General features: G+C 45.3%; 1 protein-coding gene across 1 annotated transcript in view; it reads left to right on the top strand.

Annotated features, from left to right (window-relative positions):
* Positions 1-14,292, top strand: part of LOC130379048 (ankyrin-2-like) — a 35,165-nt gene that overhangs the window by 18,490 nt on the left and 2,383 nt on the right. The window contains exons 8-27 of the mRNA XM_056585629.1: positions 179-277; positions 586-684; positions 818-916; positions 1,230-1,427; positions 2,397-2,495; positions 2,657-2,755; positions 3,373-3,471; positions 3,975-4,172; positions 6,510-6,608; positions 9,160-9,258; positions 9,478-9,675; positions 10,025-10,123; positions 11,140-11,238; positions 11,368-11,466; positions 12,259-12,357; positions 12,449-12,521; positions 12,953-13,079; positions 13,510-13,582; positions 13,702-13,805; positions 14,221-14,256. Coding sequence (XP_056441604.1) covers positions 179-277; positions 586-684; positions 818-916; positions 1,230-1,427; positions 2,397-2,495; positions 2,657-2,755; positions 3,373-3,471; positions 3,975-4,172; positions 6,510-6,608; positions 9,160-9,258; positions 9,478-9,675; positions 10,025-10,123; positions 11,140-11,238; positions 11,368-11,466; positions 12,259-12,357; positions 12,449-12,521; positions 12,953-13,079; positions 13,510-13,582; positions 13,702-13,805; positions 14,221-14,256 — 2,195 coding nt within the window. The remainder of the gene's footprint in view (positions 1-178; positions 278-585; positions 685-817; positions 917-1,229; positions 1,428-2,396; positions 2,496-2,656; positions 2,756-3,372; positions 3,472-3,974; positions 4,173-6,509; positions 6,609-9,159; positions 9,259-9,477; positions 9,676-10,024; positions 10,124-11,139; positions 11,239-11,367; positions 11,467-12,258; positions 12,358-12,448; positions 12,522-12,952; positions 13,080-13,509; positions 13,583-13,701; positions 13,806-14,220; positions 14,257-14,292) is intronic.

The following is a 14,292-nucleotide window of genomic DNA, read 5'->3' as shown; positions in this document are numbered from 1 at the left end:
GATATCTATCAATCTATCACTCTTTCACTTTATCTATCTATCTATCCATTATTCCTTCCAATTTTCTCCTCCCTTGCTTTCCACTAACCTTTCTGAAAACCTTCATGTTTCCATTCTGCTTTCTTCCATACGTTCTCCTTGAGTTCCTCCTGATCTGGTTCCTCTCTCTCCCTGACAGAGCGGCTTCACCCCGCTGCACATCGCTGCCCACTATGGAAACGTCAACGTCTCCACCCTGCTGCTGAACAGAGGAGCTGCGGTGGACTTCACAGCCAGGGTCAGTCCAACTGTTCCCATTGACTTTAACTAATCAGGATGTTGGTCGGCTGCAGGGGCGGCCTGGGCCTCCTGTGTCTGTGTTGGCCACTCATGTAGTCGATGATGTTTGGCCTCACCTTTTCACTAATCCAACACTTTGTAATGAAGAATAGTATTCAGTAAAGCATTGAGAAGTGTTTAACTCAAAACCAGCCGTTTGCTTGTGTGTGTGTGTGTGTGTGTGTGTGTGTGTGTGTGTGTGTGTGTGTGTGTGTGTGTGTGTGTGTGTGTGTGTGTGTGTGTGTGTGTGTGTGTGTGTGTTTCCAGAACGGCATCACTCCTCTTCACGTGGCCTCCAAGCGGGGGAACACCAACATGGTGGCGCTGTTGCTGGACAGAGGAGCTCAGATAGACGCTAAGACAAGGGTGAGTATGGACAATACCACACAGACACTATGCTGCCCTCTACTGTTTAAACCAATACCTGCACTTATTACTGCATACCATATTTTGGGTGTGATTGTGTGTATCTGCGTGTGTGTGTGTTTGTGTGTCTCAGGATGGTCTCACCCCACTACACTGTGCAGCGAGGAGTGGACATGACCCTGCCGTGGAGATTCTGCTGGAGAAGGGAGCGCCCATGTTAGCCCGGACAAAGGTAGGGTCCCAGCACGCCGCGCAGAATATAACATAGAGAGAAAATACAGGAGATAACAAATATGAATTGGGCGCAGGATCGGCTAGCGGTTAGAGTGCTTGATTCCCTAGCTGAGTAGGATCCTCACCAATACCTGTTCCTTAAGTCATGTATCACACCGCTCCCTGTTTTGATTTTGAACACGATTGTGAACACGATTGTGAACACGATTGTGCTTTAACAATGCTTTTCAATCTGTTCTCCAAAGAATGCTGAGGCAGTCGTGCAAAGAGCCGATCTAACCTCTTTGTTTTGTTCTTCGACCCCATCCCAGAACGGCCTGTCCCCACTGCACATGTCTGCCCAAGGAGACCATGTGGAGTGTGTTAAGCATCTACTGCAGTACAAGGCACCTGTTGATGATGTCACACTGGACTACCTGACCGCGCTGCATGTCGCCGCCCACTGCGGCCACTACAGAGTCACCAAGCTACTGCTGGACAAGAGGGCCAACCCCAACACCAGAGCTCTGGTACACACACACACACACACACACACACACACACACACACACACACACACACACACACACACACACACACACACACACACACACACACACACAAAAATGCATATACATACACACACACACACACACCACACACACACACACACACACACACATACAGACACAAACACAAACACACACACACACACACACACACACACACACACACACACACACACACACACAAAAATACATATACATATACACACACACACACACACACATACAGACACAAACACAAACACATATAAATATATATATGCATAAACACACACAGATAGACACACACACATAGACACATACACATAGACATACACGCATGACACACACACACACACACACACACACACACACACACACACACACACACCAACACTACGGTTGTGGTACACTCACACACACACAAACACACAAACACACTAGAGCTCTGGTACACACCAACACACACCAACACCAGATCTCTGTTACACACATACATACAACACACACACACACACACGCAAGCACACACACGCACCAACACTAGTTCTCTGTTACACACATACATACAACACACACACACAGACAACAACAATACAGCTCTGGTACATACACATACACACACACCAACACATATCCCAACAAATCCTGTGTGATACTGTAAGCGGAGGATAATCTGTTCTTGTAGAGTGAGCCAATAAGATTAGCTACCACTTTACTCAACTTACTTGGACCTCCGGGGCCAGATGTTGATGTCAAAGCCTTTCCTAAAAGCCCTTTTGTCAAAGGCTGATTTTAGCGTTCTGATACGGCACATTTTGCATCAGAAGTGTCCAAACTACTGCACAATCTCTAATGCATTAAGCGGGCAGTTACAACAGGCATGCTTTAATGCCGTTATCCAAACTCTGGGTTATAAACTATTGATCTATCCATTCCCTCCTCCTACTGTAGAATGGCTTCACTCCACTGCACATCGCCTGCAAGAAGAACCGGGTGAAGGTCATGGAGCTGCTGGTGAAGTACGGAGCCTCCATCCAGGCCATCACTGAGGTAAGGCCCCATGCAGGCCCAATGCCCCTGTAGCCACTGTTATAAAGGGTCACAATCTAGTAGTCTAGTGCCTTGTATCTCTCATTGTTTCCTACCCTCCTCTGTGTAGTCTGGTACCTTGTCTCTCTCATTGTTCCCTGGCTCTGCCCTCCTCTGTGCAGTCCGGTCTGACTCCCATCCACGTGGCAGCCTTCATGGGTCACCTCAACATCGTGCTGCTGCTGCTGCAGAACGGGGCCTCGCCCGATGTCCGCAACATTGTGAGTCCTTCAGAAAAGCCCCAAAACAAATGGACGGCTGATCAAGCCCAGGCTGACATTTCTGCAACCCATTTTTATATCTAGATCATTGTCGATTTCATTATTAAATGTGAGCTAGTATTTCAATTGTGGCATATTTTCTATTTAACCTTTATTCATTCAGGGAAGGCCATTGAGAGTAGGCTCTCTTTTTCAATGATGCCCTGATTACACAATACAAATAAAAACAAAAATACAAATGTACAAAACAGTCAAACAACCAGAACAACATTTCAATAAATAGACATAATACAATACAATGGGACAATTAGGATAGCCATTTTAAACACAAGTCCTAATCCTTATTCATTGATAGTATAATTGTGTGTGTGTGTGTGTGTGTGTGTGTGTGTGTGGGGGTGTGGTGTGTGGTTGTGTGTTGTGCGCTCGCGTGTTGTGTGTGTGTGTGTGTGTGTGTGTGTGTGTGTGTGTTGTGTGTGTGTGTGTGTTTTTGATGTGTGCATGTGTCTTGGTGTGTCTGTATGTGTGTGTGTGTGTGTGTGTGTGTGTGTGTGTGTGTGTGTGTGTGTTGTGTGTGTGTGTCTGTGTGTGTGTGGGTGTGTGTGTGTGTGTTCCAGCGTGGGGAGAGTGCCCTCCACATGGCAGCTCGGGCAGGGCAGATGGAGGTGGTTCGCTGCCTGCTGAGGAACGGGGCTCTTGTAGACGCCGTGGCTCGCGTACGTAAACGGCCTGTAACTATATCCATCCAAGTGGAGACAGCTACAAACTGCAACGCCTTTCACATTTATTCTACGTAACTGTCATGTAGAATAAAGGTTTTATAAACGTTTTTCTCATTCACGTTTTATTCTACGTAACTGTCAACCTTTTAACCAGCTGGTGGCTCTCCCTGGCCAGCTGGTGGCTACAAATAGTGGTCTGTATTTGACCCCGAGCACACTGTGAACAGTGTATAGGACCAATGGGTACGGGGGCAGCTCAGCCACCAATGAGGCCAACGGGCCCACCCCTTCCCTTACCTGCACCACAACACTTTTACCACCTCCTTCTGCAATCTCCACTCCCCAGGGGATGGCAAATATTATCTGATTCATAAATGTACCTACCATTTATTATCTAGCTTCTTTTTCTGGCTGTTTCTCTTTCTCCATGATCTATTTGGTTTCCCTCTCCATCCTCAACAAACCCATGAATACAACATCCATCCTCTGTTCCACAGGAGGACCAGACACCGCTGCACATTGCGTCTCGCCTGGGGAAAACAGACATCGTCCAGCTGCTTCTGCAGCACATGGCCCATCCGGACGCCTCCACCACCAACGGCTACACCCCCCTCCACATCTCCGCTCGGGAGGGGCAGGTGGAGACGGCGGCTGTGCTGCTGGAGGCTGGAGCCTCACACTCACTGGCCACCAAGGTACCAGAACCCCAACCCACTGTTCATACAGAACCATCAACCAAGGTACCAAACCCCACCCACTGGTCATACAACACAGTCCCCAATGTACCAGAACCCAACCCACTGTTCATACAAACCTATCCACCAAGGTACCAGACCCCACCCACGTTCATCAAACACTAGTCCACCAAGGTACCAGAACCCCCAACCAACTGTCCTACAAACACAGTCCACCAAGGTACCAGAAACCCCAACCCACTGTTCATGACCAACCTAGTGCCACCAATTTACCAGAACCCCAAACCACTGTTCATAAAAAACACTAGTCCACAGTACCAGAACCCCAACCCACTGTTCATACAAACACTAGTCCAACCAATTACCAGACCCCACCCACTGTTCATACAACACTAGTCCACCAAGGTACCAGAACCCCAACCCACTGTTCATACAAACACTAGTCCACCAAGGTACCAGAACCCCAACCCACTGTTCATAAAAAACACTAGTCCACCAAGGTACCAGAACCCCAACCCACTGTTCATACAAACACTACTACTACTGGCCACAAGGTACCAGAACCCCAACCCACTGTTCATACAAACACTAGTCCACCAAGGTACCAGAACCCCAACCCACTGTTCATACAAACACTAGTCCACCAAGGTACCAGAACCCCAACCCACTGTTCATACAAACACTACTAGTCCACCAAGGTACCAGAACCCCAACCCACTGTTCATAAAAAACACTAGTCCACCAAGGTACCAGAACCCCAACCCACTGTTCATACAAACACTACTACTGGCCACCAAGGTACCAGAACCCCAACCCACTGTTCATACAAACACTAGTCCACCAAGGTAACATAACTCCAAGCCATTGTTAATGCAAACAGTACTCCTGGCCACCAAGGTACCAGAACCCCAACCCATTGTTAAAGGTCCCATGACATGCCACCGGGTGTGAGTGTGATTAGCCGTTACAAGCCGTTTTGAAACACGCAGACATGTGGACACGCCCACTTGTGATGTCAGAAGAGCCAGATTTTCAAAACGGCTTGTAATGGCTAATCACACTCACACCTGGTGGCATGTCATGAGACCTTTAATACAAACACTATTCCACCAAGGTACCATAACCCCAACCCATTGTTACAGTTTTTCTCAATCGTTTAAACACGTTTTCTGAAACTATAGCTCAATTTCTCAACAAACACAAACCTGAGAAGAGTTAATTATTTCTTCAAAACTCCACAAATTCTCCTCTAAACTGATTTTTTTCACCAAACAGTAAACACAGCTATCAAATGAATATCTCTTAGAGAGCATCAATTAAACACTGGTGTGATCAATTCAAAACACTTGCATCAAAATACTAGTTACATTTGTTTTGGCTTCATGAGGCCATGAGGATACAATGCATATTTGTCTCCATCCAATGAGCTCCAATGGGCTAAGCTCACAATCTCAACTTCCGAGAGTTATATTGTACACCTATAGTTGATACTGCAACATTGTTCTGACAATAAACCAATGTTACCTAGTATTTTGGCAAATTGCAGTAGAGAAATTGCACTGATAGGTAAAATGAAAAACACTACAGTGAGAAAATGTTTCGACTGTCTTTCGCAGGATGTAATGATGAAATCAGTGCACATGTACAAAAAGTTAACGAAGCAAATATTTATTTATTATTGTAATGCAGTAAAATGTTCAGCCGAACTGACTGCATAAAAAGCTTTTCGTAAGCCAACAAAAAATAAAAATAAGAAAATAAATGAGGTGAAACAGATATACATGTAAATCAGTCTGTATCCCAACTCCGATCGTGATCAGGCCAGAGGACCATATCTACAACACAGTAGAGCTCATCTGAGGCATCTTTTATGCTCTGACACATGATTGAAGAGCTTTGCCAGTTGAGATTGAACAGGTGAGAAGTGAGTTAGACTTATTGGTAATTAGTTGTTGTATTTTGAAGGCCGGTGTTTCCAGGTCAACCAAGTGTGCTACATGATGAGATTTGTGCTTAGAGTTTTTCAAAAATGTGATTTAGAATTTCTATATATGTGAAAACAGTGGAATTGTGCTTATAGCTTGGAGTCTTGTTGTTGATACATGAGCTTCAAGTTTTCAGAATTGTGTGCATCGTTCCATTTTTTGTGTGTATACAATCGAGAAAAACTGTAATACAAACACCACTGCTGTCCACCAGGCTAGATTAATCCACTTTTAATTCAAACACTACTGATGGCCACCAAGATAACAGCCAAATGTATGGACATACGTTTGTAAAATAAACAGGAAGGCTTTGAGAAGCATAACATCCTGGATTTGAATCTACCTTCTGCAGAAAGGATTCACTCCTCTCCACGTGGCAGCTAAATATGGAAGCCTTGATGTGGCAAAACTCCTGCTTCAACGGAGAGCTCTGCCTGACGATGCAGGGAAGGTGAGCTGGAGACATACTCAACCTATGCACGACTCATTATCACAGCCTATAGTAATCGTAGGGGGAGCTTGAGACATTCACAACCTATGCACTCTTTATCATAGCCTATAGTAACAGGAGGGTGAGTCTTTTCCTGACGTCTTTGTTATTGGATGGATTGAAGAAGCTAGATCCCAAACAGACACTTCGGGCCCTATTTTAACAGTCTGAAACGGAAGTGAGAAGCGCCAAATAATGTGGCCTAATTCACACATGGAATAGCGTTTTATTTTACAACTTCAGAAATACTAAGTCCTGAAATAAATTTCAGCAAAGAAAACTTAATACACATATGATATGCGGTACCTGTGGTTCTATTTAATGATATACGCAATACATTAACAAACATTGTTTCTAACGTTATCGACTTGTGTTACTAATATGCATGTGTCCCCCGTTAATGTACATTGCCATGGACTGTATTATGCGTTACGTGTTTAGTTTGCGTGTGTTTAAACAGATGGACGCACACACGCACGCCCGCATTCATTAATTATTTTCCACATACACACACCCGCACCCGCATTCATTCATTCTTTTTAACACTCACTCTTGGTACAACAATGTTTTCTCACGATCAAATACTCATCAATCCAAAAAGTTAGGGGCTTGTACACGATGTCTGTGTGTGAAAACATGTGTTTGCTGCAGATGCATTGATTTAAAAGTACAACTTATTACCGCTGTATCAGCTGTTTTTTCCCAAATAATTTACCAAGAATGTGTGGCTCTGGCTGGGTAGATGAGAGAAGCAAAGTGTATGCGCGAGGTGCACAAGCAACATTATGCATGCGCCCATAAAACAGCATCTGAACAACGCGGCAATGACTTTAAACCAGGTATTTCCTGGTTTGTGCCGCAATTGTTTTCTGAAACTGCAAAATAGCACCAGGGAACGTTTGCGCCAGAACACGCCTCCTCCATTCGCTGAACCGCCCCTAACCCTGCGTTCACACCAGAACACGCCTCCTCCTTTCGCTGAACCGCCCCTAACCCTGCGTTCACACCAAAAGATGCAAAAAGTTGACGCGCGTCGTGATCCCATTCAAAGTGAATGTAGAGTATGGCGACACATTAGTGCCATAATTCACTAATGTGATAAAAGATGCATTCGGGCGTATTATATTATTCCACACGCGTAGATATTAACTGCGAGCGCGCAATTACCTCTGCGCGCGCAAAACAGCCTCTCGCGCGTAACAGCCTCTCGGAAGATGTTTTTACGCTCGCTCGAATTTAATTTTGGCACATCGGGGAGGGAGCCAAGGCAGGGCGGGCTTCCTATGATTGGCCGTTTCTGAAGGCGCGATATTTGATTGACAGCCTTCCTCAGCCCTCCTCTCATTCATAGTTAGATAGTTATGATAGTTACGTAGTGTAACTCCAGATTCTATGAGCATAGGCGCAGCCTTTTAAGTGTCGGCCTCATTGTCCTTTAAATAGCTGAAGAAAAGCTGTTTATTGGGAGCAGAACGTCCGCCGTCGCCCGGCTATATCTGCGAAATGCGGACGTTGTTGAGGCACGCCGCACGCGGACGTAATTGAGGCCCACGCTGTCGGTGGGCGGGGATTACACATTTTTCAGTGCTACGGCTCACGCCTAGGGGTAACCCAATAGCAATAGCCTTAAAAGGCTGTGCCTATACTCATAGAATCTAGAGTTACAATAAGTAACTATCGTTTCAGCCATTTACTGTACAATTCAGAATTGAATGAGAGGAAGGCTGAGGAGGGCTGTCCGATCAAATATCGCGCTTCAGAAACGGCCAATCATAGGAAAGCCCGCCCTGCCTTGGTTCCCTCCCCCATAGTGCCAAAATCAAATTCGAGCGGCGTAAAAACATCTTCGCGAGAGGCTGTTACGCGCGAGAGGTTGTTTTGCGCGCGCTGAGGTAATTTGCGCGCGCGAGAGGCTGTTTTGCGCGCACAGAGGTCATTTGCGCGCGCGCAGAGATCATTTGCGCGCTCGCAGTTAATATCTATGCGTGTGGAATAATATAATACGCCCGAATGCATCTTTTATCACATTAGTGAATTATGGCACTAATGTGTCGCCATAGTAGAGACGCGTTGCTGCTTTGCTGCCGCAGCATTTGCTGCCGAGAAAACGGGCAGCAAAACTTGATTTGCGGCGCGTCAAAATCTGATTTGCGGCGCGGCATGCCCGTGCCCGCTGCCGGGCACGGGCGAAGGGCGCGTTCACGTATTTGCGGCGCGTCAAATGCTGCTTGAGTTGAAATATTTCAACTTTTGACGTGCGTCAAAAGTTTGACGCGCCGCAAAACTCAGGCGTCAACGCGTTCGGGCAGCAAATGCATCTTTTGGTGTGAACGCAGGGTTAGGGCGCAAGATCATTCCCTAATCTAGCGACCGCGCCTGTGGAGGGAAAATAACGCTCCGCGCCAGTTGCAAACTAGCAACGACACATGCGGTGTAGAAGGTAAATTTCGCTGGATGCAAGACAGGGCCCATCTTCTCTGTGTTCAATCCACCAACATGTTTCCCTCTGCAGAACGGCCTGACCCCTCTGCATGTAGCAGCTCACTATGACAACCAGCCGGTGGCGCTGCTGCTGCTGGATAAAGGGGCGTCCCCTCACGCCACAGCCAAGGTGACAAACACACACACTCAATGTACTGTTGGACGGGATCTACATCTGTATATTTTGTTCAGCATATGCTTTTAATGTTATCATGAGTAACCTACATCTTTTCTTTGCATGTGAAATATTTCTGAAAAATCAAAAACGTTGTACAGAAATAAAGAATAGCAGTCGTATGGCCCAAGGATCAATGCTTAACGGAATGACTGACTGTTCTCCGTGATCCAGAACGGCTACACCCCGCTGCACATCGCAGCCAAGAAGAAACAGACGGCCATAGCGCTGGCCCTGCTGCAGTACGGGGCCGAGACCAAGGTCTTGACCAAGCAGGGGGTCAGTCCTCTGCACCTGGCCGCCCAGGAGGGTCACGCAGACATGGTGGGCCTGCTGCTCGGGAAGGGAGCGCACGTCAACGCACCCACTAAGGTGACACACACACATCTGTTATATCAGACCGACACAGACACACATACAAGCACACACAGACACACACGCACACACACACACACACACATCTGTTATATCAGACCGACACAGACACACGCGAACACACACACACACATACAAACACATACAAGCACACAAAGACACACACGCACACACACACACACACACACACATGTTTTACCATTTATAGACAGCTTGTGATTGATTCTTCTGATCTCTTGTGTGTGTGTGTGTGTGTGTGTGTTGTGTGTGTGTGTGTGTGTGTGTGTGTGTGTGTGTGTGTGTGTGTGTGTGTGTGTGTGTGTGTGTGTGTGTGTGTGTTCTTTAGAGTGGACTCACTCCTCTCCACCTCTCAGCCCAGGAGGACAGAGTGAGCGCAGCAGAAGTGCTCGCTAAGCACGAGGCCCACCTGGATCAACAAACTAAGGTACAACACAGTAGTGGTGGGACAGAATATCCATACGGCCATATCGTCGCCCTTCTTCGTGAAATACGAGCATCGACACTTTTTCTTTTGCATTTTTATGCTTTATGCCTGAAGAGTTAGACAGGAAATATTGCCCCAAATATCGATATTTTAATTAATAAAATAAGGCGCTCTGAACAGATTTCCCTGCTCCTCGGGTTGGCGCTCAGCACAGGATTCGAGGAACCTTGAACCTTGAAAAGAAGTTAACCAACCAAAAACTAGTAAATGAAAAACTCGGTTTGGACTATGAATTAAGACTGAAATCCAGCACTTTACCTTATCATAGTCATTAGGTTCATCGTTAGACATATATCGTGATGTATCGTTATAGGATTGTCTAACAATTTATAGATTATTATAGAATCGCAGAATTATTTTTGTCTGTATGAAAATCCATGCATACAAATACAAATACAGGCCAGAACCACAATTTGCCTGAGTTCATCCCGTTCTTATTCACTGTTGGTTAACAGATCCATTTAATTCAGTGTTGTTGGCATAATGATACGATGTTCACGTTGGACTTTGTCCGTGTGTTTTTTCATTCTTTCTTATAACTGGACCCGTGATTATAATGAAATATGGTCCATTTTGGATTCATTCTATGGACGCGTATCTTCGAATGCAGACAGGAATCCTATTTTCCAGGCTATTCCCGAACGGCTGGTTGGCTCACATGCATGCTTGCTCCAGCCAATAGAATTCAAAGTTTAGGCTTTCCACAGGTGAAAAGGTGGGAAGAAACTGTATGCCCAATTCATACACATACTGTTTTTACGTGCGCCGTGTGCGATCCATGTAAGAATTTGACCAGCAACCTACCAGTATAAAAACCAAAAGCTGTCCAAAGAGAAGGATTAATCTTTTAATAGCATTTGTTTATCAACAAGTAGCTAAGATATTAAAGGACAATCATTGAATTCTACTCAGGTGTGTTAGATCATAACTTTATGTGTTTCACATTTCGTTCCCAGCTTGGATATACCCCTCTGATAGTGGCCTGTCACTATGGAAACACCAAGATGGTCAACTTCCTTTTACAGCAAGGGGCAAGCGTCAATAGCAAAACTAAGGTAGGATTCAGCATTTCACAAATCTGTGGAAAAGATAATAAGTTTGAGTATTTCTGACAACACACACACGTTTAAACATTAAATTTCTGTATAAATTAAATAGAGTGTTATTTTGTGCTTTCTCTGCAGAACGGTTACACACCACTCCACCAGGCAGCTCAACAAGGGAACACACACATCATCAATGTGTTACTACAGAATGGGGCCAAACCCAACACCACCACTCTGGTAAGAAAACCCTCCCAGCCTTCAATAGTGTATAGCTATTAAAACTATCACTTACTACATACGCAGTATGTTTGTCTTATGAACCATTAAGCTACACTGAACTGGCTTGACAGATATGCATTTCCATGACAACAGGGCTACCCTTTTGAAGGTGTGTCTTTGAAGTTGTATTGGATTTAAACGTGGTAATATGTCTTAATACACGCCAGTGTTGGTGGATGTGACAAACTCTTGTCTGAAGAGTGGTTGGTTTTGATGTTTGCGTCCGAGAGAGGGCTACACTTATAGAATAAAACCAAGGTGTCTGGCACATTTCATATGCAACATCGTCCATTGTAATGCACATACACAACCACGGGACTAAGAAAGTATCACAAAGTTGCTGTGGGCAGTAGCCATCTGGGTGACATGCTCTCCTCCTTCCAAGATCCTTTAAATCTCATAGGGTTGAATTTGAGCTAAAACAGGGGGTTAAAACTTCTTCTCTTGAGTCGATGACAATACAACTCATAGATTTGTAAACTATTTTGTTTAATAATATAGCCTACTCTAAGATTTGTTATGTTAACTAAGGTATTAATTTTAACATTACTAATATAAATAAGTACCTTAGTCAACATGAACAACATTAGTAAATGATAACTAGACCATTAGTTAACTGTTAGGTAGTTGTTCGTTAATAGTTATTTAATGCTTATTACTGCAATTACTAATGCTAATTAATGGTGAATTATTGTACCCTTATTGTGTGTACCCCAAACAATAAGAGTTGTTCCTCTCTGTTTGTGTCAGAATGGAAACACGGCTCTGTCCATCGCTCAACGGCTGGGGTACATCTCCGTCGTGGATACCCTCAAGGTCATCACCGAGGAGGTCATCACCACGACAACCGTAAGTGCATTCAGTCTGGGTGGTTATGTATAAAATGGGCCTGGAAGTTATATTCACAGAAATATATTCTTCGTCCGCTTTCTAATTTCAGACGGTGACAGAGAAACACAAGCTTAATGTTCCGGAGACCATGACAGAGATTCTAGATGTGTCTGATGAAGAAGGTGAGTACTTCCAAAAGTCAAGACTAAATGAGTATTCTCCGTACGGATCATTTTTCAGATAATAATCACAATGTGAGCATGGCATGTGATTGCAGCCAAAAACGGGTTGCAAAGGCTCAAATGTCTTTGCTCAATAACATACCAAATTCTTAGTTCGTTGTCTGATTAGTCACTTAGATCCAAAATGAAAGGACAATAGGTTCCACATGGAAAAATCCCAAGGTTAGAGCTGTCCATTGGAACCACAATGTTTAAACGGTTCAGTATATGCTTTTAATGTTATCATGAGTAACCTACATCCTCTTTCGCTATCTAACCTCCAAGTAAACGGTAGAGAGAATGTCCGAACGCCGAATTGATGAATATCTCTTCTCTCTCTTCTCCCTCTCTCTCTTTCTCCCTCCCTCTCCCATTGTGTGCCATCTCTCCAGGTGAGGACACGATGACGGGTGATGGCAGTGAGTACCTGAGAGCCGAGGACCTCAGGGAGCTGGGGGATGACTCTCTGCCAGGACACTACTTAGACGGCTTCAGCTACATGAGCCACAACCTGGACAGGTGGGGGTTCAGCCAGAGAACACAGATGTACGCAGACAGACACACACGCACACGCACATGGCCCAACCAGGCACACATGCAAAACATGCAGACACACCTGCAGGCACAAACATGCACACACACAAACACACACAGAATCAGAATTGCTTATTAAGTACGAAGAGTACAATTATTGTGCTTCGTTCCTCTACAGCCACATAGCAGCAACAATACAATATAAAGTAAATAGATAGTTAAAAAAAATATGTAAAAATAAGTAAACGCACCCATGCACAAACGTGCAGACACACACGACACACCCTAACACACACACACACACACACACACACACACACACACACACACATATACGTATTCCAGTGGGAACAAGGTGGCCCGCCGTCAGTTCTGAAGTGTAACTTTAATGTGTTCATCTGATCTCATTCCATAGGCCCAACCAGAACCCAAACCAACATTACCAAAGAGAGGGGCTTCTCATAGAGGATATGCTCTCAAGCCACCAGGTACTGAAATGCTCTTCCTGTGCTGTGCCTTCTCATCAGAGCACATGAGTTGAATAAGACCAAGAATAGATTCCTTCCCTGAAAATGTTTCTGCTGACAATGTGGTTCCTGGCCTCTAGGTGGCATCTTTGTCAAGAGAGAATGATAAGGACTCTTTCCGCCTGAGCTGGGGAACCGAGCACCTTGATAACGTGGTGCTATCATCCAGCCTGCTGCATTCTGGGTTAGTCCACGCACGCACACACACACACAAACACACACGCACACACACACACGTACACGCACACACAAATGCATGCACACGTACACACATGTGTACACTTGGATATGCACAAGAGCCGGATCACAAAATTGCAAGTACACGCAGCATGTTTCAGTGTCACACCTCACACAGATATGAGCACTGTGTCATTTACTTTGATTAATTCAGTCCTTCATTGTCCCCTCTCTCGTCCACACATAATGTGTGTGTCCTTCCCTCTCTCTTGTTGGTTGGTCTCATGCTGCTCCTGTTGTGCCTCCTCTCTGTCCACTCCTGTCCTCTCCGTGCCGTCCTCTCCATGCTGTCCTCTCTGTGGTGTGGTCTCTGTGCTGTCCTGTGTGTTGTGGTGGTGTTTGGCTGTGTTCTCCGCCTCTAGCCGCTCTTCCCCGTGCCTAGACCATGACAACAGCAGGTGACTCTCTCCACCCTGGACGTCCCTTTCTGTTCA

The sequence above is a fragment of the Gadus chalcogrammus genome, chromosome 3, assembly GCF_026213295.1.
Source record: "Gadus chalcogrammus isolate NIFS_2021 chromosome 3, NIFS_Gcha_1.0, whole genome shotgun sequence".
NCBI lineage: Eukaryota > Metazoa > Chordata > Actinopteri > Gadiformes > Gadidae > Gadus > Gadus chalcogrammus.
The sequence above is the reverse complement of the archived record's forward strand: the minus strand, read 5'-3'. Positions and strand labels throughout refer to the sequence as shown.